General features: G+C 35.5%; 3 protein-coding genes, 1 long non-coding RNA gene and 1 other non-coding gene across 5 annotated transcripts; 3 read left to right on the top strand and 2 right to left on the bottom strand.

The window, feature by feature from the left end:
- Positions 1 to 2372: 2372 nt before the first annotated feature.
- Positions 2373 to 5619, top strand: LOC107784680 (peroxidase 19). Its single transcript, XM_016605846.2, has 3 exons — positions 2373 to 2857; positions 3106 to 3306; positions 4876 to 5619. The coding sequence occupies exons 1-3, from the start codon at positions 2588 to 2590 to the stop codon at positions 5452 to 5454; spliced, it is 1050 nt and encodes a 349-aa protein (XP_016461332.2). The 5' UTR covers positions 2373 to 2587; the 3' UTR covers positions 5455 to 5619.
- A 2602-nt stretch (positions 5620 to 8221) lies between these two features.
- Positions 8222 to 17130, top strand: LOC107784668 (uncharacterized). Its single transcript, XM_016605826.2, has 7 exons — positions 8222 to 8387; positions 8475 to 8566; positions 8699 to 8765; positions 14918 to 14948; positions 15518 to 15658; positions 16667 to 16692; positions 16786 to 17130. The coding sequence occupies exons 1-7, from the start codon at positions 8346 to 8348 to the stop codon at positions 16846 to 16848; spliced, it is 462 nt and encodes a 153-aa protein (XP_016461312.1). The 5' UTR covers positions 8222 to 8345; the 3' UTR covers positions 16849 to 17130.
- On the top strand, positions 10499 to 11629 carry LOC142171624 (uncharacterized). Its single transcript, XR_012701445.1, has 2 exons — positions 10499 to 10635; positions 10955 to 11629. It is a non-coding gene; the product is annotated as an uncharacterized LOC142171624 (long non-coding RNA).
- Positions 17131 to 17476: 346 nt separating the features above from the next.
- On the bottom strand, positions 17477 to 23852 carry LOC107784660 (negative regulator of systemic acquired resistance SNI1). Its single transcript, XM_016605819.2, has 15 exons — positions 23622 to 23852; positions 23479 to 23545; positions 23240 to 23333; positions 22926 to 23015; positions 22761 to 22838; positions 22561 to 22629; positions 21876 to 21957; positions 21739 to 21788; positions 21393 to 21614; positions 21249 to 21319; positions 21100 to 21169; positions 20820 to 20885; positions 18946 to 19098; positions 18641 to 18774; positions 17477 to 17862 (listed from the first exon to the last, which is right to left on the bottom strand). The coding sequence occupies exons 1-15, from the start codon at positions 23740 to 23742 to the stop codon at positions 17790 to 17792; spliced, it is 1440 nt and encodes a 479-aa protein (XP_016461305.1). The 5' UTR covers positions 23743 to 23852; the 3' UTR covers positions 17477 to 17789.
- Positions 23853 to 23898: 46 nt separating this feature from the next.
- Positions 23899 to 23971, bottom strand: TRNAE-CUC (transfer RNA glutamic acid (anticodon CUC)). Its single transcript has one exon. It is a non-coding gene; the product is annotated as a tRNA-Glu (tRNA).
- Positions 23972 to 24534: the final 563 nt, after the last annotated feature.

Here is a 24534-nt window from a genome sequence, read left to right as displayed (position 1 = left end):
CTAGGATAGAACATGCAGAGTGCTATGGCACCAAAGGACATGAGGATCTTAGAGAGAGAAAGAGGACATTAGAGAGAAGGAGGAGAATATTTTCTATTTCTTACAATTGATAATACAGGCTGTTCTGTATACTTATTTACAGCTTATACTCACGTGCCTAATATGTGAGTTCTAACTAACTCATCTTAACCAACTAACAATGATCTTTTAATTCTTTATTGATCTTATTTAAATGCCATCAACGTATCATTAATTCACGTGTCATATATATTTTTCCACCAATACAACAAGCTCATAATTCGTGAATAAGACAACAACGCAAGCTCATTAGTGAAAGCCTCAAATTCTCCTTTGGACATGTAACATATCTATTGCAGTTATAATTGTCTCCCCCTTAATTTATGCAGTATTAAAACGGTTGTTTTTCTATATGACGTGAACATGTAATTTAGAACTATTCAAGAATAAGAACTTCAAATGGCACCGATTATATTATATCAAGCAATTTTAATACTAATGCTTTTAATTTTGAAATTGTTGAATAAGTTGTTGAAATTTTGGAAAAATATATGGAACACATAAACATGTTGATGACATTAGGATATCTCATGCTCAACCCCTCCTGTCACAATGGTGTGGGCCAGGGCATTAGAAGCTGTAACCTGTGGCCAATTTAATGGTTGAAGTTGGACGCAAAGCTTTTTGATTATTAAGCTATAGCAGGACCGCATAATATCCAATAACTCTAGTCCATTTGCACTAAAGTGACTCAAATGTGTGTTTGAGCTACTTTAAGCAAGAATTGTCTCTAACTTTAGCCTCATTTTTAAAAGCTATTATAGGATTCCAACTTGTGGACCAATGGATAGGCAAAGTGGAATGATCATGGCAATATGAAAAAAATATATCGTACTCTTCACAAAATGGTCACTCACTTGGAAACAAAATTTCGATATATACTTGAGAGTGACTTTTTTTAATTCTCCTTTTTCAGGGCCACAAAATGTGGATAGTTCTTTCTCCATTAAAACTTGGCATGAGAGGTATGAAGCCTGAAGTGCATGGTCCACAGCTTTTACTCAGCTCATTTATGGTAGAAAGCCAGTGATATTAACAAAGGGATGACAGAATTTTAAGCACAAATGAAAAAAGGGTGTCGTTTGTTACTGGCTGACTTGTGTAAAGATGAGATCCCTTTTTGCACTTGCACACTCTACATTTAAGGCATTTAAGTGAGCCATGAAAAGATCTTTCCAGAATTCTACTTTATCTGCGGTTGAATGGAGTTCCTTTTGTTGCAATATTTTTTCTTATATAATAAAAAAAGAAACTGCTATTTTTCATAGGTATATATATCAAATATATGTGCCACTTAGGAAAATTAAAAGAAATCATCTATTTTTTTTCATGATCTCTCATGATTTTCACTCACTTCTTTAACGTTTAGGTCACTCCTTTTAGTTCTCCGGTTGGTAGGTCCAATTGGAAACCTGTATGTTGTAAAAATACACCGGCTCTCTCGTAACAACGCCCAAAATAGTTTCACTAAAGCAAACCCCAGAGAAAAAACTCACAAAATTTCTGGTTCCAAGACTCATTATTTTTGGGGCCGTTAGATGGTGAAACGGAAGGGACAATCATTAGCCAAACTGCTTCTCGCTTGAAATACAAGTTGCTTTTGCTTTAGTTTCTGTCTTGTCTACCTCTTTTTATGGTGTTGGTTATTTATAAAATAATAATTAAAAAAAGGGTCAAAACATTGGCCTTGAAAAGATAACATGAGAAAGAATTAACAATCAACTGCACATGGACATATCATTAGAATTTCTTCATGCTTGACTGATTACATCAGAGACCTAGCTACCTTTACTTTTCACCCTTTCTTTTCTTCACCGTAGAAAGCAAAATCAATTAAAATTTTGTGTTTATGACCCCAAAGCTTAGTCACTGCTCCACTTATCTTTCACCTTTTACTTGCCTTTTTACTTATCCAGTGCACAACATAACTTTAAGGTCATCTATAACAGCACTGCCCATCCAATGATACGTACGATTCATCCCATTTGTCCCCACCCCCCAGGAAACTTTGGAAGAGGAGTCAGCAAAAAGATTGAGAACAGAACACACTGCTGCAGATGCTGAGGCAGCTGAAAGAGTTGTCGATTTACTACTAAAGCTACTATCAAGGAGCTAGCGACAACAAATTCGTAAAAATTGCTCGTGTGGTCCTGTCGAGATACTTGAGATAAACTGACCCTTGTTAAACAATTATCACTCCGCTCGGCTTAACTACTTAAGTGGTCGATACATATAAATAAAAATGTATGTGTTTGGATAAAAGTTAAATTATTCAACAATGATCACAATTTCACAACTACCGTAACAAAAGAGGAAAAAATGGAAAATGGGCTGAGAAATATTCACCTGATCATATTTGTTTATGTAGAATATTATATTGGGCAATCTTCTCACGGGTGATGATTCTCTTCGGAACATGGCTACTTCTTGTCTGTCTATAGCAGTCACCTTTCGATATACTTGTCCATTACTGTTTGCTATTTTGTCTTAGTCACTAAACCAATTGACCATGTCTTTCTCTACATTTTCTTCTTCTCTCACCATTTTTATGTTCCTCTTCTTCTTCCTCATTTTACCTTCCTCCAATTCTTTGCTCAACTCCCTATCCATCAATGCCACCCTCCGGCGACAGCCTCGAAAACTCACCGTTAATTACTATGCCAAGACTTGTCCTAAAGTTGAAATTCTCGTTGGCTCAGTAACCTCCCAGATGTTCAAAGATGCCCCTGCCTCTGGCCCTGCCACCATTCGCCTCTTCTTCCATGATTGCTTTGTTGAAGTAAGTCACAATTCCAAGTGTATGCGAATTCAAAATTTAAATTTGATGACTTCGTTGTACTCTTGAAATTATGTTTTCGCATATATTTATGTTCTATTTCAAAAATACTTGAACTCACTAAACAAGGCTCCATCCGCCTCTGATTATTTATCTCTAAGATACTAGCTTATCCACCGTATGAATTCTCTGTGTGCTACATTTTTTGGCTTGTGAATTGTTTTTCATTATGTTTATGTAATTAAATGCAGGGGTGTGATGGGTCAATATTGATATCAAGTAAACCAGGAAGCAAAGAATTAGCAGAGAAAGATGCAGAAGATAATAAGGATTTAGCTAAGGAGGCATTTGAGGGCATAAACAAAGCCAAAGCTGTGGTGGAAAGCAAGTGTCCAGGTGTTGTTTCCTGTGCAGACATTCTTGCCATTGCTACCAGAGATTTTGTCCACTTAGTAAGTAAATCAAATACTACAGAAATTAGTCTACTAATTTTAAATGGTACCATGTACTTTACTTTTTATTTTCCCTTTTTTCCGTTTTTGGTTTTCCATGGGCATGTAGCTCCATTATAATGCTAATAATGGTCCTCATCTAAAAAATTTTTTTTTTAAAAAAAAGAGTATTCTTGTGCGACTGTTTTTGGGTTTCAGTCCGTCAGCATTCTTTTTGATGTCAGCAGCAGTTTAAATACCAGAAGATTAATACAGAGTAGGGTTTTATTGATTAGCATTTCACAGGCAACTTCAGAATTCTCATTGGAATCAAAATTCGAAAGTCTGTGGCTAAAATTCATACAGTAAGTTCATCATTTTCCAAGATTAAAAAAGTGCATAAGTCCGTAGTGTAAATTAACTACTTTTTACCTCTTATCTAAAGTTAGAAAAAGTCTCGAATGAAAATACACGAGTGTCTTGAATTAAAATGATGTCAATATGTAAAAGTTGGTAGTTTTACTTTATTCTCCAATAGATGTACAGCTCTTAACTTATTCCTATTTTTCGCTTCAATAAAGCCTAGGCCCTGTTGCCCCGTACCTAATTTCGTACGTAAGGCACCACAAAATATGTCTGGATAAAAAGGAAAGAGTCATTTGGTCTGCTTCTTTTTCATCGAAATTGTCTCCTTCTCATATCATCTGCAGAAATCTAATGCATGATATCAAGATGTCTTATCCCTCTATCCAAATTTCCAAGAGAAGAATCAAACGGTTCTCGATTGATTAATATATAGGGAGCAATAGTCCAAAATCGTGCATTTTTTTGTGTACATATAAAAGCTCAAAATAGCTGTCCAAATTTTGGCATGATATGAGAAGCAAAACAAAGGTCATATTTTCATCTATATATTGTATGTGGTTTCCGAAGATTTGAGTTTCTCCAAGCTAAGGTACCAAATTGCAATAAACATCGTTCATTTGATAGTAACGAGCTGATCAAATAGATATGGAAAGACAGAAGACATGTGAACAGCTACATATTTTAATGTAATTCCGTGGGCTCCAAAATGAATTCTTGGGATAATAACAAGCTTTTGACTTGTCTTTCTTCGAGAGCCACACTGCATGATTTGAAGAAGGGCCAGATCGTTAGAATTGTCCCACCAACTGTTGTCACCTTTTGCTCCACATTGACTATTGATGGGCCAAAAAACAGTAGACTACGGGAATGGAATCTTGGGAAGCTTAATCTCATGAAATTGGAAATTATGAAGTTCTATATACATTGTTACTTGTAAATTAGTTACACTAATATGTTGCAGTATGTGAAAGCGCACATACTGTCAGAATATATATTAAATCGATTTACTAAATTAAGTTTTATTATAGGTTGATGGCATCAAAACTTTGTATACTATCCGTGTAATGTAACATGTGTAATAGCACGCTTAGATATCGTCTCTAAAAAATTATTAACAAATGTTAATTATAATAATTTATTTATAATTACTTTATATAAGTGATCTAGTTATATAAATTTATATGTTATAGCCTAATATCATATAAATTTATATGCTTTGAATAGGTTGGAGGACCATATTATCAAGTGAAGAAAGGAAGATGGGACGGAAAAATATCAAAGGCATCAAGGGTGCATCAAAATCTTCCCCAATCAAACTCAACGGTGGATCAACTTTTGAAAATCTTTTCCTCAAAAGGACTCACACCAGAAGACCTTGTGGTCCTCTCCGGCGCGCACACCATTGGTTTTGCACATTGCAAACAATTTGTGAACAGACTCTATGACTACAAAGGGACCAAGAAACCTGACCCTTATATGGATCCTAGGCTTCTCAAGGCTCTCAAATTGTCTTGTCCACAATTTGGTGGCAATGTTGATATTGTAGCACCATTTGATGTGACAACTCCTTTCTCATTTGATAATGCTTATTATGGGAATTTGGAAGCTAAGTTGGGATTGCTGGCTTCTGATCAAGCTTTGTCTTTGGACCCTAGAACCAAGTCTTTTGTTCAAGATTTGGCAAATGATAAGCATAATTTTTTCCAAGCTTTTGCTGCTGCTATGGAGAAAATGGGAAATATTGGGGTGAAAAGGGGTAGAAAGCATGGGGAATTTAGAAAGGATTGCACTATGCATATGTGAGTCTTGGGTTGTTGGATCTAATTTCTCCTAATTCTTCATTTTTTTCATTTGATTGTTATTTCTTGGTCCTTTTTTTCCTTTTTATTTTGAAGGAATCTTGTACACATCTATGATAGTGACTAAAAGCAAATAAAAAAGGAAAAACATAATTTCTTTTGGCCTTAACGGGGGTTTTTATTTTCACTATTAACGGGTGATTGGAGTTATCTTTTTCAGCCTTCTGTAAATTAATGATGATTTTCTCTCCCTCCTTTATTTAGTTTTTTTTCCGTTAATAAATTCAGAATGGATTCCCCAACTTGATCCTTGGTATTAGTATGACAAAAGATTAGGTTAATTTTATGAACGATCGCTCAATTTTTACGTTATTGCATTAAAGTTGCTAGATCATATTTGGTCGCATAAATCACTAAATTATTTTTGTAATTAAAGAACCACTCATCTATATTTATACTATATTAAAAGCACGAAGGCATTTAGCGAAATATTTTTACCATCGTAAGTTTATTCTATTTTGGATAAAATTGTAATTATAAACTCTAATAAATTTTTCCTATGGAATAAAACTAAAAGTTGCCGTTTATTTCCGTTTTTGTTGCATACGACTTTTATTTGTTTAGGTTTAGGTTTCACTTTTAGTATAGAATTCTTTTACCAATAAATATTTACTTAGTTGTGTCTTTTCTTTGTTTAGATTTAGGATCCTTTGTCAAAATTTTCTTATGCTACAGATCTTTTATAACATCTTGATTTTCGTTTTAAATATTGTATGTAGTTTTATTTCGTTAACAAGTTTTATTTTCGTTTTAATTATTGTAGGTATCCTACAATTGATCATTGGAAGAAGCTCTTAAAATTTCGTGGATTTGGATACGGCAGTGACAACAGTCTCTAGAGGCAAAAGTTATTTGTATTTGAGGTAAACCTATCTTTAGTGTGTTTTGGAAGTTAAGTAATAATTATGGTTCATGTATTCTTGACAGACAATATAAATTGAAAAGTTGTTAGTTTTGTATTTTTTGTTTACAATTTTTCATATATGATTATCAGTTTAATGACTTATTTATAGATTTAGTACAAGTTATTTAGATTTTAGATCATTTATTTCGGTAACAAAAAAAATGTTAGACATTTTAACTCATAATATCAATTCAAGATCTTATTAATTCAAGATTATTTTGCCTTATGTTTTATAATTAAAACTGCTAATTGTTGTGCCAGCTCAAGTTGCTCATATTTTCTAAGAATTTGTTTTATTACCTCTTTTAATTGATTTTATTATAGATATTACATGATCTAAAAATTGTGTTACTTATAAAGAATAACCATTAACAAGTGGCGTCCCAAATTTTGACGATTTGATCGGTTCAAGTAAACAATTCTCCTCATCTCATAAAAATAGTCATTATAGAACATTATGGTAATATTTTAGATTTTTCATTATAAAATTTTAAGAAATATTAATTTTAAGGTGTGGTGTGTGATTTTTCCGTCTCACTTACAATTTTAAATTTTGCTAAACAATAAAATTGCTTTGACACGAAAACAAACTTATTACGTTTTGAAAGTTATATGTCTTTGTTGAAGTTCGGCTACGATTTTTTTTTTTTCCAATCTTTGATCTTAAGAGACTGAAATTTTCTGAAATAGCAATTTACTTTAATTTACTTTCGGATAATTTAATTGTTTTACCTTTCTTTAATATTTATACTATTCGTGTATTCTTAAAAATTGTTTGTTCTCATGATGAAGATAGGAGTATAACGTCATAGTAGTCACTTTTGTTGTATAACCTAATAGGCGTAAAACTTATGGTTAATTAAAAAGTTGACAAAGTTAAATTATTTGTAAATAAACTTTTATTTTGTATTATTAAGAAAAGCCAAAAATAAACTATACAGAGATAATGGACAGACTTGCAGCATGATATGGTGTTGTTTAACCCATGTAAACTAAGTACTATATATTGTGGCGCCAATGTATTAGGAGACAAATTTTCCTACTTTGTTCAATTTTTATTTAGCATTCAAGTATTTTTATTGAATCTTCTTTTGAATAGAATTTTAAATATTTTGATCGACTTTTACAATCTTACTGTCTTGTTGGTAATAAAATACTTGTGTACAGTTGATTTCAGGTATACTCGCAATGACAACTGAAATAAAATTGACAAACGAACGTGTTCCAAGTAACGTTTTAATAAATCTGATTTTCAAATAAGAATCTTATTTAAAATAGATTAATCAAAGTAGTACATTGATAAATGTTCGAAAATCATGTTGTATCAGTGTACTAATCATATGAAAGCGCAAGACAAAAAAATGACACTAGTTATATCCAAGGTTCTTTTTTCGGATGTTCTTCTAAATATCGAATAATTTTAAATTCTATTGCGCTAAAATATAATTAAACTTATTTTTCATTTAAATACATATTGCATTTATTTGGACGTTTTTCTACTATACACAATTTATACTTAATGTATATAATTCTTTTATTATGAGACGTGATTTCCACGTGACTAGTGTATACTTAAATACCATAGAAAGTTATTAGGAGAGAAGTTAATAATTAGGCAAAGTTGAAAGACTTTTTTGTTACAAAGATAAATTAATAATTTCGTGATATATAGATTAAATTGAGTTATTTTTTTGTTACAATTTTCTTGTCGCACAAAAATATAAAAATAAAAATAGTAAACTTTCTAATATCTTTAATTTTCTTTTCTTGGCAGCCAAATAGTATATCCGCATTGGTTAGTGAAAGTCAAAATGTCAAAACCATTTTCCTCCTTCCTTAAGTTTGAACTAATATAAGAAGGAAAACCCAAATAACCCGAATATTGCGCCGTAATCGGACGCCGCACTTGTCGCCGTCGACGGAGATCCAAAATGAGGGCTGTAGTTCAGCGTGTTGTTTCAGCTAGTGTAGAGGTAAACCCTTGATTTTTTTTTTCCTATTTATATAGCTAGGAATAATGGTGCTCACTACTCACCTAGCGCATAATAGCAATTTTGCAGGTAGAAGGGCGTATAGTATCAGCAATCGGGCCGGGCTTGCTGGTTCTGGTCGGGCTTCATGAATCTGACGTTGACTCTGATGCTGACTACATGTAAGTTAACTGTGACAGTAAACATTGGTACTTTGAAATGCTTAATAGAGTAGTAGGAAATATTTTCTAAAGCGAATTTATATTTTCCTTTCGTTTTGTCTACTTGGTTCCGTTAATGTCTGTAATTTGCAGATGTCGCAAAGTGTTGAATATGAGACTGTTCCCAAATGAGGAAACTGGAAAGACATGGGATCACAGTGTAATTTTCACTCCGTTTCGCTCCCTGTTGTGCTGGTTTATTAATATTTATAACACTTACTCCCTCTGTTTCATTTTGTATGCCGTTGTTTGATGGGACACGAGGTTTAAAATGTTATTTTGACTTGTGTATTATATAGTAATATATAGTAATTGAGGAAGAATAATAATAAAGTAGTGGTTGATAGGGAAATATTGTTGAGTATAATGGGTCCCAGCTATTTATTAGTTAGGAGTAATTAGTTATAACTATCTAAAGTTAGTTAGTTGATATTGTATAAATAGAGTATTTAGTTGATAGTGCTGTACAACTATTCATTTTGCTCTTCTTCGTTAGCTAATAAATTGCTTTCTTTTCATTCCTTCTTCTTCTAGAATCTTCAAGTTCTGCCATGACTGAAGCTCCTTAACATGGTATCAGAGCTCGGTGCTCGATCTCCTCAAGCTCAGCTGTGAGAGAACTTGAATAATCCAACTGTATCGAAGCATCAACCTTTCATTGATTTGATCGAGCAATTTCTCAACACAGAAATCTCTCTGCTCAACCTAAAGTTTGGGAATTTTTTATTTTCTGGTTGAATCGCGGTCAGATCGTGTCTAAATTTGTGTGGATTTGATAAAATTGTGAAGATCTCCGGTAAAGCATTTGTTACTGTGATAATGTCGATCAATGAAGAGGTAGTTGGTTCTCCTGTTGCTGTTTCAATGTCCACACCTACTACAAAACTTGTCGACCACAATCACCCTCTCTACATTCATCCTTCCGATACTCAAGGCTGTGTGCTCATTTCTATTCAACTTCAAGGTTCAGAAAACTATTATATTTGGAGTAGATCTATGAAAATCGTATTGCATGGTAAAAATAAATTAGGCTTTGTCCTAGGCACTTGTAGAAAAAACAGATATGATACTAGTTTGCATGAATTGTGGGATAGATGCAATGCTATTGTACTTGCTTGGATAATGAATACAGTTTCACCAAGTTTAATTAGTTCAGTGATCTATGCTTCCAATGCATACACAATGTGTGAGGATCTTAAGGAAAGATTTGATAAAGATAATGCATCTAGGGCTTGCTATTTGCACAAAGAAATTGCCACATTAACTTAAGGCATATCCTCTGTGTGTCTATGTATTACACTAAACTGAGAGAGTTGTGGGACGAGTATGAAACCTTAACTCCATCACCTACTTGTGGTTGTACTGAATCAAGGAAACATGTAGAATACTATAAGATACAGAAGTTGTATTAGTTCCTCATAGGGCTAAATGAATCCTATGAGAATGCAAAGAATCAGGTCCACATGACTCAGCCCTTGCCTAATCTGAACCAAGCTTATGCTATGATAGTTAATGTGGAGAGTCAGAGAATTAATGGAAAAATGTGTATATGCTGAGAGTAATGAAGCTGCTATGATGAGCAATAAGGTGTATACTGGAGTCTGAAGGTTACAATGGTGGAGGACAGACTAACAATAACTCTAATGGAGGTTATACTGGAAGTTACAATGGTGGAGGACACATTAATACTAATTCTAATGGAGGTTATAGACCTAGAAACTCCTTTGGTAAAGCTGCAGTTTGGTGTGATTACTGCAAATATAAGGGTCATACTAGAGAGAACTGTTTTAAGCTTCATGACTATCCTTCTGACTTTAAGAACAAGAGAAAAGGAGGGGCACAAAATGCTCAGGTTAACAATGTGACAAGTTCTGGTATTCCAACTTCAGAGTCACAAGGTCGACGACATCAGACACCAACTTCTCCAGCTCACTTCTTTACTCAGGAGCAGTACCAGCAGATTATGCACCTGCTGAATAAGGACAAGGAGGCTGAACCTATTGCCAATTCTGTAACTGCAGGGACAACAGGTAGTATACATGCATTTATGACAAGCTAGATGCATAGTAACTGTATTATAGACACAGGAGCAACAAATCATATGGTTCATAGGTTGCACCTGCTAGAGAAGTATGATGAAATACCAGAAAATGTTAGGAGTAAAGTCCATTTACCAACTGGAGAACAAGTGTCTATTACTTATACTGATATTTGTTCTTTTTCAAGGATAAGAAAGTTCAGAACATTCTCCACATTCCAGAGTTTAAATATAATCTCCTCTTAATGTCTAAACTCACAAAGGAGTTGCAGTGTCTAGCAACATTTTACCCTGATTTCTGTGTCTTTTAGGAACTCTCAAGTGGGAAGGTGTTGGGAATTGGTAAGGAAGAGCTAGGTCTGTACATTCTCAAGGCAGATGACAGAGCAATACTCAATCACCAAGGCACTCATTCTTCTTCAATTGTACATACCATTCCAGGTGACACCAATAAATGTAGTAATCTAGCAAACAATAAGACTTGTGCTATATCTTCTTTATGGCATCAAAGATTAGGTAATGCTCCTTTAAAGGTCTTGAGATCTATAGATGCTTTGCATAGTATGCAGCTAAGGGAACATCATTGTACTGTATGTCCTATAGCCAAGCAATCAAGACTACCTTTTCCTACTAGCTCTCCTTGTTCTAAATCTATCTTTGACATTGTGCATGGTGATGTCTGGTGTCCCTATAGGGTGCCTACGCATGATGGCAAGAAGTATTTTTTGACCTTGGTAGATGATTATTCTAGATATACCTGGCTATTTCTATTACATTCTAAATCAGATACTATTGAGATGATCCTCAACACAGTTTGATCACAGACTCAAGTGCCTAAGAACAGACAATGGCACAAAGTTTTTTAATGATCAGATGCAGACCCTTGTTGAGGACTCAAGGTATAGTACATCAAAGCTCTTGTACATATACCCTTCAACAGAATGGGGTCGTTGAGAGAAAACACAGGTCTATCCTAGACATGGCTAGAGCACTCACATTTCAAGCTTTCCAGCCCCTCAAATTCTGGGGAGAATGTGTCTCTACTGCAGTCTACCTTCTAAATCGATTGCCTACTGTCCTACTACAAGGCAAATCTCCCTTTGAGAAGTTTTTCCAAAGAAGTCCCTCATTACAACATCTGAGAGTATTTGGCAGTCTTTGTTATGCTACCACTGTGAAGAAAGGGGATAAGTTTTGCCCCAGAGCAATTTCAGCTGTTCACATGGGCTATTCCTCCTCTCAGAAGGGTTATATCCTCTATGATTTGTGCTCCAAAAGGTTCTTTGTCAGCAGGGACACTGTGTTCAAAGAATAAGTGTTCCCCTTCAAGCATATGTCTTCTGGTGCTTCTCCCTTATTTCCTGTTTTGGAGTTTGTAGAACAACCTTCACAATCAGTTGCTTCTTCTGATGATTCTGCCTTCCCTGCAGCCTCTCCTAGCCAGCACTATACTGATACAGTTGAGACCTCCTCTCCTTCTATCTTAGTTCCTCAAGATCATGGTCAGTCTAATCTATCCTCACCAACTTCTCCTCATGTCTCAGTCTGTGAACCATCTGCTCCCTCCATAGCACTTAGGAAGTCCTCTAGGACCACCAAGCCACCTGTGTGGCTAGCAGATTATGTTGTTCCACCAAAGAAGTCTGCATATCCAATGTCAAACTATGTGGCTTATAATCAGTTGTCCTCCACTTATAAAGCTTCCCTTGTTGCATTCTCAGCTATTGTGGAACCCAAATCCTTCTCAGAAGCCAGTAGGGATCCCAAGTGGGTTGAGGCTATGCAAGCTGAAATCACAACTCTTGAAGAAAACAACACCTGGTCTATTGTTCCTCTTCCTCCTGGCAAGGTTCCTATAGGTTGCAAGTGAGTGTTTAAAGTCAAATACAAGTCATCTGGTGAAGTGGAGAGATATACAGGCTGGTAGCCAAGGGTTACAGTAAACAAGAAGGGTTGGACTACACAAAAACCTTCTCTCCTGTAGCTAAAATGGTTAGTGTGAGGGATGTAGTTGCATTAGCTGCTGCTTCAGGATGGTATGTGTTCCAAATGGATGTTCACAATGCTTTTCTTCAAGGAGATCTTCTTGAAGAGGTGTATATGCAGGTTCCTAATGGTTTTTCAAGCCATGAGGAGTGTCAACATGTGTGCAGACTACATAAGTCACTCTATGGATTAAAACATGCACCTAGGCAGTGGAACTTGAAACTAACTGAAGCTCTCGTAGATATGGGATTTGCTCAAAGTCACTATGACTGTTCTTTGTTTTGCTCAGAAGATGAATTCAGAGTTAGTAGTCATTCTAGTCTATGTGGGTGACCTAGTAACTGGAAGCAGTCTACGGCTGATCAAACAAGTCAGAAAGGATTTGCAGGAGAGATTCAAGATGAAAGATCTTGGTGAACTTAAATACTTTATAGGGATTGAGTTCTCTAGATCTCAGGAAGGGATAGTTATGTGCCAAAGGAAGTATGCATTAGAACTAGTTTTTGAACTAGGACTAGCAAGTGCAAAGCCAGCAGCAACACCTCTGGAGTTCAATCATAAGCTCACATCCATTGAGTTTGACAAGCAAATACCAAATGGTAGTTCTACAGTTGATAAGGAACTTGAAGACAAGGGAAGCTATCAGAGACTAGTTGGAAGATTGCTGTATTTAACCATGACAAGGCCTGACATTGCCTTTGTAGTTCAAGTGCTCAGTCAGTATATGCATGCACCTAAGGTGTCTCACATGGAAGCTGCCCAAAGAGTGGTGAGGTATATCAAAACTGCTCCTGGACTTGGACTGTTTATGCATGCAAAAGTAATTAAGTCTCTGTTTGCATATTGTGATTCATTGGGGAGCTTGTGTAGAGTTAAGGAGATCAGTGACAGGCTATGCAGTGAAATTTGGTGAAGCACTGATATCATGGAAGTCAAAAAACAGGGAACTGTGTCTAGGAGCTCTGCTGAGGCTGAATTTCGAAGTATGGCCTCTACTGTAGCAGAAGTGGTGTGGATAACAGGACTCTTTAAGGAGCTGGGAACTGAACTAGTGCAGCCTATACAGCTGCATTGTGATAGCAAGGCTGCTATACAAATTGCAGCTCATCCAATCTTTCATGAGCGAACCAAACACATTGACATTGATTGCCATTTTGTGAGAGAAAAGATTGTTCAAGGTCTGATTAAAACCCAACACATCAGAACAACTGAGCAGCTAGCAAATTTACTAAGAGTCTATGCAAGCCACAACATGAATACCTATTAGGCAAGCTGGGAATGAAAGATGTATTTCAACCCTCAGCTTGAGGGGGAGTGTTGAGTATAGTGGGTCCCAGCTATTTATTAGTTAGGAGTAATTAGTTATAACTACCTAAGTTAGTTAGTTGATAGTGTTATACAACTATTCATTTTGCTCTTCTTCGTTAGCTAATAACAGAGATTGCTTTCTTCTCATTCCTTCTTCTAGAATCTTCAAGTTCTGCCATGGCTGAAGCTCCTTAACAAATATTCACGTCAAAGGTTAAATCTTGAATAGTTAAATGAACTTGAACTCTTGCAAGTTGTAAAAGTTCAATGAAGTGATGTCAAATGTTTTGCAGCATGTCTCAATGGAATGAGTGTTATATAACTTGAAACCAATGGAATAGTTTATATTTTTTTTATCAATTCATTTATTTTTTCTCTCCATGTAGTTGCGAAACTTCTAGTTGTATTGCATATTTAGTTCATGACTGATAAAATATGTGTGGTTTCCTTGTGCTGACTTTTAGTGTTGTCAGCTTCCTGTTTAGTAAGAATTACTGACTGTCTGATTTGATATCGAAAATTTTTGCTTGAGTAAAATGTTTTTCTTTCCTTAAAAAGTTGACCTCCTAAGCTAGTTGAACCTTAGAAATTTACCACCGATAAGCATTGGCACAGAAGAGTTCATTGGCTATGTCATACTATTTCCATTTTATTATGGGAAAAGAAAGAGGCGGAATATATAGAGGATATGTATCACCAACCCCAACTAGTTTGGTGTTTCAACTCTCGTACTAAGACTAATTTGGGTATTTTACCATATTGGTTATTCTGGGTTTGGGAATTTATAAGGATTATAGAATATTGTTATTCCATTTCATATCTCCAATGTCAGATATTCTGATGCAAGATAAATGATGGTAATGTTGCATGGCTTGGACATTTAGAAAAAGAGAATTGTATTGTTTACTGTTCAAATTGTCAATTACTTTAACGCCATGGCTTCAGTATTAAGTTTATTGGCTTCTATTCTCCATTGGCAGGTAGTTCAGAAGAGTTATGAAATTCTGTTAGGTAACTGCTTTTCTTTACAAGTTGTCACAATGGTCAAAGTCTTAACAATGACGCTTTGGAAGTTTGTATGATGGGAAAATAATGTAAAATGACTTTAAAGATGATGCTTTGACTATCTCACAGTGTTGTCAAAGGCGCGCTTAAGCCCTGAAGCGAGGCTCAAAAGACGTTGAGCGCTTCGCCTCGCTATGTGGGCGTTTTAGTGTCGCATCAAAGCTCTAAGGCGTACTCTTCCTTGTCAATGGGTGTAATCCTGAAAAGGCAACCTTAAACAATTGATATTTCACTTTATCATGATTTGTTTTTCAATTTCTTTGTCCATATAATTGTTATTCATGCTTATAATGATTGGTCTTGGACTACGTGCATATTTTTATTTTTTCTCCCGTTGCGCCTTTTTTCATTAAAGCTCACGCTTTATTTGCGCTTAAAGCTCCAACAGACCTTAGAGTTTTTTTGCGCTTTTCGCCTTTGATAACACTGCTATCTCAATGATTGGAAAATAAGTTAAACTTTGATCAGGGTGTATAATGATTTACTTGTATGTCTAATACTGTCGGATGATGCAGTGAGTCAGTTTACACTGTACGGGATTTTGAAGGGAAACAAGCCGGATTTTCACGTTGCAATGCCTCCTGAGAAAGCAAAACCCTTCTATGCCTCTTTGGTTGAGAAATTTCAGAAAGCTTACAAACAGGATGCAGTCAAAGGTGAATAATTTTCTTTTCAGTAAATTCTCAGTTTTGATCTCCTTTTTTGTTAGTGAAGGTCCATGGAAAGACAAAAATGGACATTTCTCTCCGTCTCTCTTGTTTTATTGCTGACGGGCTTCTATGTTCTTGACTCAACTCCTATGTACTTACATAACAAGTTAGCATCAGTTTCAGGCTGTCAGCATAACTATTTTGCTTACTGGGGGCACTCATCACCCCCGATGTGGATTACTTGCTTATCTTTACTCCATTTGCAGACTATACATGTTGACAACTTATCTTTCAAGGTTCTAATACGGAATGCTAATGTTTTCTATTTTCCTTAACTTTCCCCTAGCAATTTCAGCTGTAGAAAGGAGGTGGCAGAAATTTAGTGCAGAATTTCCCTTAAACTAAAGAAATTGTGTGGAATTTTTTAATATGTTTTAATCCATAATGGCGTGATGTAGTAGGTAGCCCCTGCTGTGAGAAAAAAACATTAAAGAATAATTTCCTAAGACAAGAATACTTGTATCATTACATCTGGAATATAAGATCAAACTTTTCCAGCCATTGTAGGATGTTCTGCTATGTTTTTGAAGTGTTTCACTTGTTGCGTTCAACATCATCCATGCAGTCATAGTAAAGACATCTGATAACTACTTCACTGAATAAGGCTGTTGGTTTGCATCTGTGGTGTTTCCATGTCAACTATCTCATTGTTGAGGCTCTTATATTTGCTTGGTGTTGAAAAACATCACATGCATAGATCCGCATCATAGACCTTAAAGCTGAACAATTATCTGCTTTCATTTGAAAACTCCAATTCTTGAAGATATTCTAGTCTCTGTAAGCAAAAAATCAATTCTTCATTGGTATCACTGTTCTCTTGAGATGGTTTTCTGGCTTTTTGTGTATGTGCAATGAATGTTGTCTCTGCAACAGTCAAAAAATTGACTGGCTCTGATGCTATATACGAGGTGCCCATCTATATTATTTTTTGTTTCTTTTTGTGTTTTATTGCAGATGGTATCTTTGGAGCAATGATGAAGGTTAGATTCCATGAAAAAATTATGACTTTAGCTTTAAATTTCTGTTGAACCGGGCAGTTGTGCTCAGACTTGTCTATTCGTTTAATTTGGTAGGTCAACTTGGTTAATGATGGTCCTGTCACGATGCATCTTGATTCAGCACAACCGTCAAAATGAGACATGAAACAATTGATGAAGTGATTCCTATGCGCTTTTGTAGCAGTTTGGATGATAAATCTCATATCCTGAAAGCCAACAAGTGTTGGGTTATTCATTCATAAAAATTTTGTAACCTGAAATCTCGAAAGGAGTCAAAAAGGGGGAAAAGAACAATTTCTTCCCCTACCTTAACAAGAAATGTAAAGAAAGTACCCAGGTGGAATTTTATTATTCGCACATGATTATACTCCAAACTCTTTCATTTGGATTTAAGTGTCATGGATATGAACCTTCAGTTTATGGTTGTTATCGCTTGTTGCAATAGCTGGAACCCTAATTGGATAATACATCGCACCAAAATAATTGGAGAACATACCGCAAATTGCCTAACAGAGCACGTCGCCTACCTCTCATCAGCCTGTGACGCTTCAACTATTTCATCAATCGTCAGTATAGATGCGTCGTTGGTGTCCAATTTTGTTTTTTTGTTTGTATTTTCATGACTATCATTCGATAGGATTTAACAACATTAGAGTGTCCCAGTTTTTTCACTAATGCATATTGCGTAGTTTAGAGCTATGGATATTCATTCGACAATTTCCTTAACAGTGTTACCCTTTTTAGGTTTCCTTAAGCTACAAAAGAGTGCCTCCATCAGTTCCTTCTACTATTTAAGACCTTAATCAGACCAACCAGCAGATATAGAATACAATAGTTCAAAACTAATATGCTGTCATCTAGTGTCGTTACAAGATTATAGGTAAAAATTGATCACCTATCATCGTAGAAAGAAAGCACAAATGTACCTAACCACTAAGGTTTCCTCGACCAAAATTTTTTATCCTTATCCGTTGTGTGCGAAGCATCACCTGACCGACTTCAAGAGATAGGAGGTTACTACTGGCGTCCATTTGAAAAAAATATACATTACCAGCAACAAATATTAACTGCCGTTTCTCCTATGACTTAGTTGAGAGAATGGTTGCTGCTGTAAACACCGCTTCTTTACCAAAAGATAGAATTTCTGTGTTCCTGCATCATATGCCAACTTATTAACTGATGCAGAGCTAGACACAAGAAAAGCTTTTATAAAGAAATGAAGAAATTGCTTCAACGGTCTATTACCACATTAGTATATCATATGTTGAGGCATCAATAAAAGTTGCATTTTAAATAAGGAGAGAAAATCCCGACTCGAACACACTTGCTGGCGAAAATGGATTTCTCAATACTCTGTCAGAAGATACAGAAGGAATAGCTGACAGATCAACCCTGTAACCCTCTTGTGCTGCTTTTTTAATCATTTTCTTTTCTAGCTCTAAAAAGTTATCAAATATACGAAGAAATCTAAAAAAATTCTTAGTGGACTTCTGTTCGTCCGGTTGATTTTCTAACAACTATAGCACTAATCCAAATCAAAAGTAGTCATTCTAATCATAATTATCTGGACCAAATGTGCCTTTCTGATCTTATTTCCGAATAGATTTTTACCTCATCCAGTTTAGGTTCTATATGGAACTGCGTAACTCGGGTAAGGTGTTTAAGCTAAACTCTAATAGGAACATGATACATACAAAATCCACGGAAAAAAGACAAATATGCTACTTCAATTGTCATGTTGCAGATTCTTATGATCTATACCCAGATATTAGGGAAATCTAAAAGCCAGTAGGTGCCTAATTCATTACGAAGCTTGTGCAATGGCTGGTTCAAAAATAATATGCGAAGGCGACAGAAAATCTTTGAAGAAATTAAGCATATTTATCAGCAGGTGAGAGCAACCAATCAACACACATCAAGTAAATCTTACTTGTCTTCTTTTCTGATAGAAGTAAAAGCGGCTATTATGTGCTTGCAGATTTCAGGGAGAGAGCTTCCTTTCATTATCTCTTCGGAATCATCAACATATTCAGCAGAAGATTCCACTGATACTGACAAGTAAGCCTGTAAGAGAATGAAATACTTATCCTGGTCAGACTAGGACAAAATGATTATCTATAACTGAACTCAAAGCCCTTTTGCAGCAACATCTTCTGGAAATTCTGTAAGTAAAGAACTATTCTAGGAATCTAAATTGGATATTAAACGAATTTGTTTGCTAGTAAGAATAATCACCAAAAAGGCATGTCCTAGAAGAAGCTGAGCAACATCAGCTCCAATTTTTTTGATGATATTCTTTGTGCTGCTGCTGTTTGAGAAGCACTTCAGAACACCTTCAAATGTGGAATCATTCCCTGGACTATTTGATCTCCTAGTACGAACAGAAGACTGCAACATCAATTAAATTAAAGTAGTTTTAATAAGACTGCAACATAGAGTACATTAAAGTGATTTTAATTTCTCAAAATTCTAGCTTGTAACCTTTGTATTAAACCAGGCCAAGCTTTTTGAGATGACACCTCAACAATATAATGTACAGGAAAACCACCGACAGAACCAAAAATGAAATTGGGGCATGAATCTTTTGCAATTCCTAAAAAAGGGAAATGCAAACAATTCATTTGTTGAAAAAGCTCAAGTGTCGCAACTAAGGACTTCTGCAAACTCCAAGGAACTTGCTTGAACACCATTCCCATCGAGGAGATTAGAGAAATTTATGCCCCAGATTTTCCCAACTCACAGTAAATATCTTCCATAAAGTAGGCTGCAATTTCTGTCTCTACTCCTTGAATGTGGTAGAATTGAAACAAAAGCTCCCGAATATCATTATCAAGACACTAAGCAACAGAGTGGTTCCACAATCCATGCACTAGTATTTCAGCAACGTATCGACCAGAGACTATATATCTGTAGGGAATTCGTGATTAAATTCAAAAGAGATTGGGTTAATGGTAAAAATCTTTTATGATAAGTGTGGTTAAAGGTAAACATCTTGTCAAGAATTACCCTATGCATTCATGGACAACTTAACATTTCTGCCATCAAAATAAAATGAAGAGACCGGCTCAACGTGGACTAAGACAGCACAAATGGTAAGTTGTGTTTAGGAAGTATAAGGAATGTTAGAATGAGAAACAGGTCATCTTCTATATGCTAATGCCTCTAATAAAAAGTTTCACGTTCAATATCTACAGAGTCCAAGGACTTCTCAAACAAGGTTATGAGTCTTTGACATGGCGGCTTGGACATCTAGCGAACATACTGTCTTAACAAATAAACTAATAACTCATCCCTGTATTTATATATAAAAGAGTGTACTTCTGGCCTTAAAACTGAATGTGTCATGCTGTGCAACAAAAATAGGACTGAGAACATCTAGATAGCATCCAGAAAAATGTAACTACAGACAAGTCTCAACTGTCATTCGAACATGTACAAGTACCAAGTCACTAGAAATTGACTTTATGCTGCAGCAAGAATCAAAATATGATCATGTCCTCATCTCATGAAAACATGCAAAATATCCTACAAGATGGAGAAAAAAGTGTGGACACTTTATGCTTTTCCAACAGCGTTAACTTAAAGAAGTGTGGATTATCCCGGTGGAATAGTTGGACAGCATTGAACAAATAGCATAACTGTTCAATTGCAGGGTAGGACACTTCGTATGACATAAGCCTGCCATTAGAAGCGCCACATAAAGATTGCAGCATGAACCCAGTAATCAAAAAGGCAGAAAGGTTGGCAGGATAGAAGAAGTTAGTAGAAAAGGTTCGAAGAAGTATTTTCGAAAGCAGAAAAGGAGGTATGTATCAAGAGCATATTGTCTAACATCCCAACATATTACATGTATCCTATCACCAAAAAGTTATAAAGACTCCAAAGACAAAAGAAAACAAAACAGAGCAACAATAACAACAGAATGCCAACAACAAAATACTAAGCTTCATAATGAAACTAAATTTGATAGACTAAAACAATGCCCCAATTCTTGTATCTAGCCTACCTTCCACTACATAATTCCTACCAGGTGAATTAAGTGGAGATACTTCCAGTGTCTGTTTTTACATTTGTTAAGATCTGTCATGATGACAGAAGAATCCATTTACCTTAGGAATGTACTTCTGAAAATACGGCATGATCATTTTTAGCTTCCACCTGGGGTCATCAAAGACCTGTAGAAATTTATTTCATCATTTAGGTAACATTCTCCTTGACAACCAAGGTTATGTCAGAATGACAAAGAAACATGTAACAAATGCTCAAAGTCTGATTGCACATTTGTGATATAAGATTTCCAGGAACCATGTAGAGAAAATGTTATTATCTTCCCAGTAAAGACACAAAAGTATAACCTCATTGTCCTACTAAAAGAGGAAAGGACATTACCTGAAAAAAGGGGGAGAGCATGTCAGAATTGTAAGCAAGTTCATCCAAAATGATCTCTGCAGCAGGTGTTCTGCACCATCTCCGATATCAATTATATTTCTTAATCTGATGGCTTTATTAAAAGTAAAATAATTTATTGAAGGAAATACCTCACACCATCAGCTCTGGTGGTAAGGCCTTGAACATCTGCCACATCCCGTGATGTATCCAGCTCCATCATCTAATTGTGAAACAAGTCACCGTTAGAACTGGTCAAATACATATTTTAAGGAATAGAATGCACAAGAATTCACCATTATGAGGAGCTTCTTCAAATAGAAGCAAGTAGATCGTTTGAGTTCAGGTAAAGCTAGTGCAAAAGCAGAAGTGTTAATATATGATATCTCCTTTGAGGGAGGTGCCACTGAATCCAGATCAGAGGTGGACTCAGATTGGTCAGATAAATCAGAGAACACATCACATATAACCGACAGGCAGTCCTTGACTAAGCCTTTGTAGATTATTTTTCTTGACCCCTGAACAATGAGCGGAAGACAAATAAGTAATGGCATCCTGTGCATACCTCAGCAAACTAACACTTCTAATTAGCAATATCACAGACAAATAAATAATGGTAACATTTGAAAACGAAAAATATACCAGAAGCACGTTGAGCAATGAATCTCGCAAAAGGGTCCATCTCATCTTCTCTGCAAGATGAACCTCTTAACATTTCAAGAAGATTTCTTAAGGTGCATAACACTTCATTAGAATTAGAATCCTCAAAAAATCATTACCTTTAAATGCATAATTACAAGGCACAAAGTCTGCTTCAAGCACGCTGACAAGATAGTGAAGTAGTAACATCTTCCTTAAAATCTGCAATTGATCTTGTCAGACTATCTGATGAAAGATGAAAGACAAGGTAATTCTTCAATGATGACAATACGCACAAACTGATGAACTAAATGGCTGACAAAGGATTTAAGTACAACTTTGACCTGTGAATTATCTTATTAATCTAAAAGAAATAAGTACAACATTGACCCGTGAAATTAACTTATTAGTCAAGATTGTCAGAAAGGCATGTTCAACTAAATGCATAGCCCGCAAAGGAATTCGACATAACTATATATCTAAATTAAAAGCTCAATACAGAAATACACACTATTGGTGAAAAAGAATGGTCAGAAGCTAACTGTACTAGCACTTGGTTAATTGATACATGCTCACCATGAGATACTGCTTCAATGGAAAAATGTGAAAAACAAATAATAACTTATATACTTCTTATATGCTCAAGGAAATGCAATATATGCTCATAAATCAAGAAAAATGTGAAAAGAACCCGGCTACCGGACTAAGTATAGCTGAAATTGCAATTACTACTGGATCTGAACTCACAATCTATATGATAATAAAAGGAGAACATATTTATTACAAGTCACAGAAATGGAAAGAAAGCTTCAATGTGGTACCAACCTCTGTTTCTAATGCTTTTGATTTCTGGTTGACCATTTTCCCAAGCTCTTGTATTAGTGAATGAAAGCCCTAAAATCACCAGAAAGATTACCATCACCAAGATACAGGTGAGAGGAATAACAAGATTCAGTAGAATAGGAAAACACAATAAGAAATTGATGTGAATGTGTGATATAGCCATTACATAAGATCTGACTCACCAAGGAGTCAATTGATCCACTCGAACCTTTATTTATTTCATCATCCTTATCCAACCCAAGAGTAAATGGACACCAGGCCTGAAATAGAGTACCCAATCATTACTATTGACAAAACAACTCTGTCTAGGAACCACGGAGTCGTCAACTATGAGAGGGTGGAGATACCTCTTCAACCACAACAGGTTCATTCGAAATGGTTGGTGGCAGACATGATTCTGTCTTCTCCATTTTGGGCAAGCACAACCTAGGAAAGCGCTACATTCACAAGAAATTCCATTCAAGTAAAAATGTCAAATGCGGTAATAAAAGAAAAAAGGGCAGCTTAGAGCATGAAACATCCCGCATTCATGCATGGTCCGGAAAAGGGCCGCACCCCTAGGGGTGTATGTATGTAGCCTACCCTGATGCAAGCATAGTGACTGATCCCATAGCTCTTTTAAACTTAAACATAAAACATGATGAATAAAGCAAACGTGTACCTTATCCAGCTCATTTAAAAGTTGATAACTTCCCATTATTAGTTCAAGGGAAGTCTCTTCCTTCAAAATTTGGAAAATTGCCTGCCACATCGTGCTGTTCCAGTATATCCATTAATTAGATGTAAGAATCATTACATCTCAAATTTCAGATTAAAAACTTACATAGACTAGTCCTACTATATACTCTAATACAAACAGAAAAAACATGACAAAACAGAAAGGGAGAAAAGATTACTTACCTAGTAGGCGGAGTTCCATTATCAGGAAGTAACGAAGCAGAGCGAACAGCTTCCAGAAAAGCAAGCCCTACGAAAAAAAATCAGAATTGAAATAATTAACGGATGAACAAATGAAAGAAATAAGAAAAGTGAAAAAGGCGTACTGTCGTCAAGGCGGTGGTGAGAGTGTCGATTGAAACCAGAAGTATCGAGAATTGCCATTGTGTTCTCCTCAATTCCTCCATTATTCCTTCCTCCACCTCCTCCGCTCTTTCGCTTTTCCATTCTCCCTTCGATTTCCTCTCCGACTTTTTCGTTTTCTCAAAACCCTAGGAAGAAACGAGTTTCCCTCACGCCTGGTGCCTCTTTGGTTTTTTTTTTCCCCGCCACTTTCACAGGCTCGTCAGCGAGAAAAAGAGAAAAATAGGATTTACAAAAATATTCCGTTGCCGGGAATCGAACCCGGGTCTTTCGGGTGAGAGCCGAATATCCTAACCGACTAGACTACAACGGATTTGTTGTTTAAACACTTGGTTAGTACTAATTTACAGTACAAGCGTTGCGCATGAATCCTTATCTATAGAAATAAATTTTAAAAAATCACATGAATAATATTATTTGAATTCCTATATTACTCAAATAAGTATAGATTTAAAAATATATATATGTAGAAAGTTATAATTTAAACGATCTTATAAATTATAGTACAAGTTAATGCTAATTTCAATATATACATTTAAGTATCTTATCTATGTTTCGCTTCTCAAATATTGTAATTGGATTTGTGATTTAATATGACCATATATTGTGAGCACCTAATTTTTGACTATATTTAAAATTTTTACCATTTTTTTAGTATTCAGTTTTAAGTTTAATTTTGATATTTTAGATTTTACTTAAGAAAAAAAAAAAAGAAAAGATGAAAAGCAAAAAGGAAAAAATCGAGATAAGAAAAGAATGAATTTGTTATGAAGTTAGACTAACGTTTTGTAATAAAAAGAAAGTTACTTCTACTCTTTAATGTTACGACCCAATTATATTTTTAGATCGTGATGGCGCCCGACACCGTTGCTAGGC

The sequence above is a fragment of the Nicotiana tabacum genome, chromosome 17 (assembly GCF_000715075.1).
Source record: "Nicotiana tabacum cultivar K326 chromosome 17, ASM71507v2, whole genome shotgun sequence".
In the NCBI taxonomy this organism is placed as follows: domain Eukaryota; kingdom Viridiplantae; phylum Streptophyta; class Magnoliopsida; order Solanales; family Solanaceae; genus Nicotiana; species Nicotiana tabacum.
Note: the sequence above shows the minus strand (reverse complement) of the source record. Positions and strands in the feature narration are given on the sequence as shown.

Coding starts and splice junctions, on each gene's coding strand:
- LOC107784680 (XM_016605846.2), top strand. CDS start 2,588: ATGTCTTTCTCTACATTTTCTTCTTCTCTCACCATTTTTATGTTCCTC. Junction 2,858..3,105: donor TCCATGATTGCTTTGTTGAA/GTAAGTCACAAT, acceptor AATTAAATGCAG/GGGTGTGATGGGTCAATATT. Junction 3,307..4,875: donor CCAGAGATTTTGTCCACTTA/GTAAGTAAATCA, acceptor TGCTTTGAATAG/GTTGGAGGACCATATTATCA.
- LOC107784668 (XM_016605826.2), top strand. CDS start 8,346: ATGAGGGCTGTAGTTCAGCGTGTTGTTTCAGCTAGTGTAGAG. Junction 8,567..8,698: donor GACTCTGATGCTGACTACAT/GTAAGTTAACTG, acceptor TGTAATTTGCAG/ATGTCGCAAAGTGTTGAATA. Junction 16,693..16,785: donor TCTTTGGAGCAATGATGAAG/GTTAGATTCCAT, acceptor TTAATTTGGTAG/GTCAACTTGGTTAATGATGG.
- LOC107784660 (XM_016605819.2), bottom strand. CDS start 23,742: ATGGAAAAGCGAAAGAGCGGAGGAGGTGGAGGAAGGAATAATGGAGGA. Junction 23,546..23,621: donor TCACCACCGCCTTGACGACA/GTACGCCTTTTT, acceptor TTTTTTTCGTAG/GGCTTGCTTTTCTGGAAGCT. Junction 21,789..21,875: donor TTGTAATTATGCATTTAAAG/GTAATGATTTTT, acceptor TTCATCTTGCAG/AGAAGATGAGATGGACCCTT.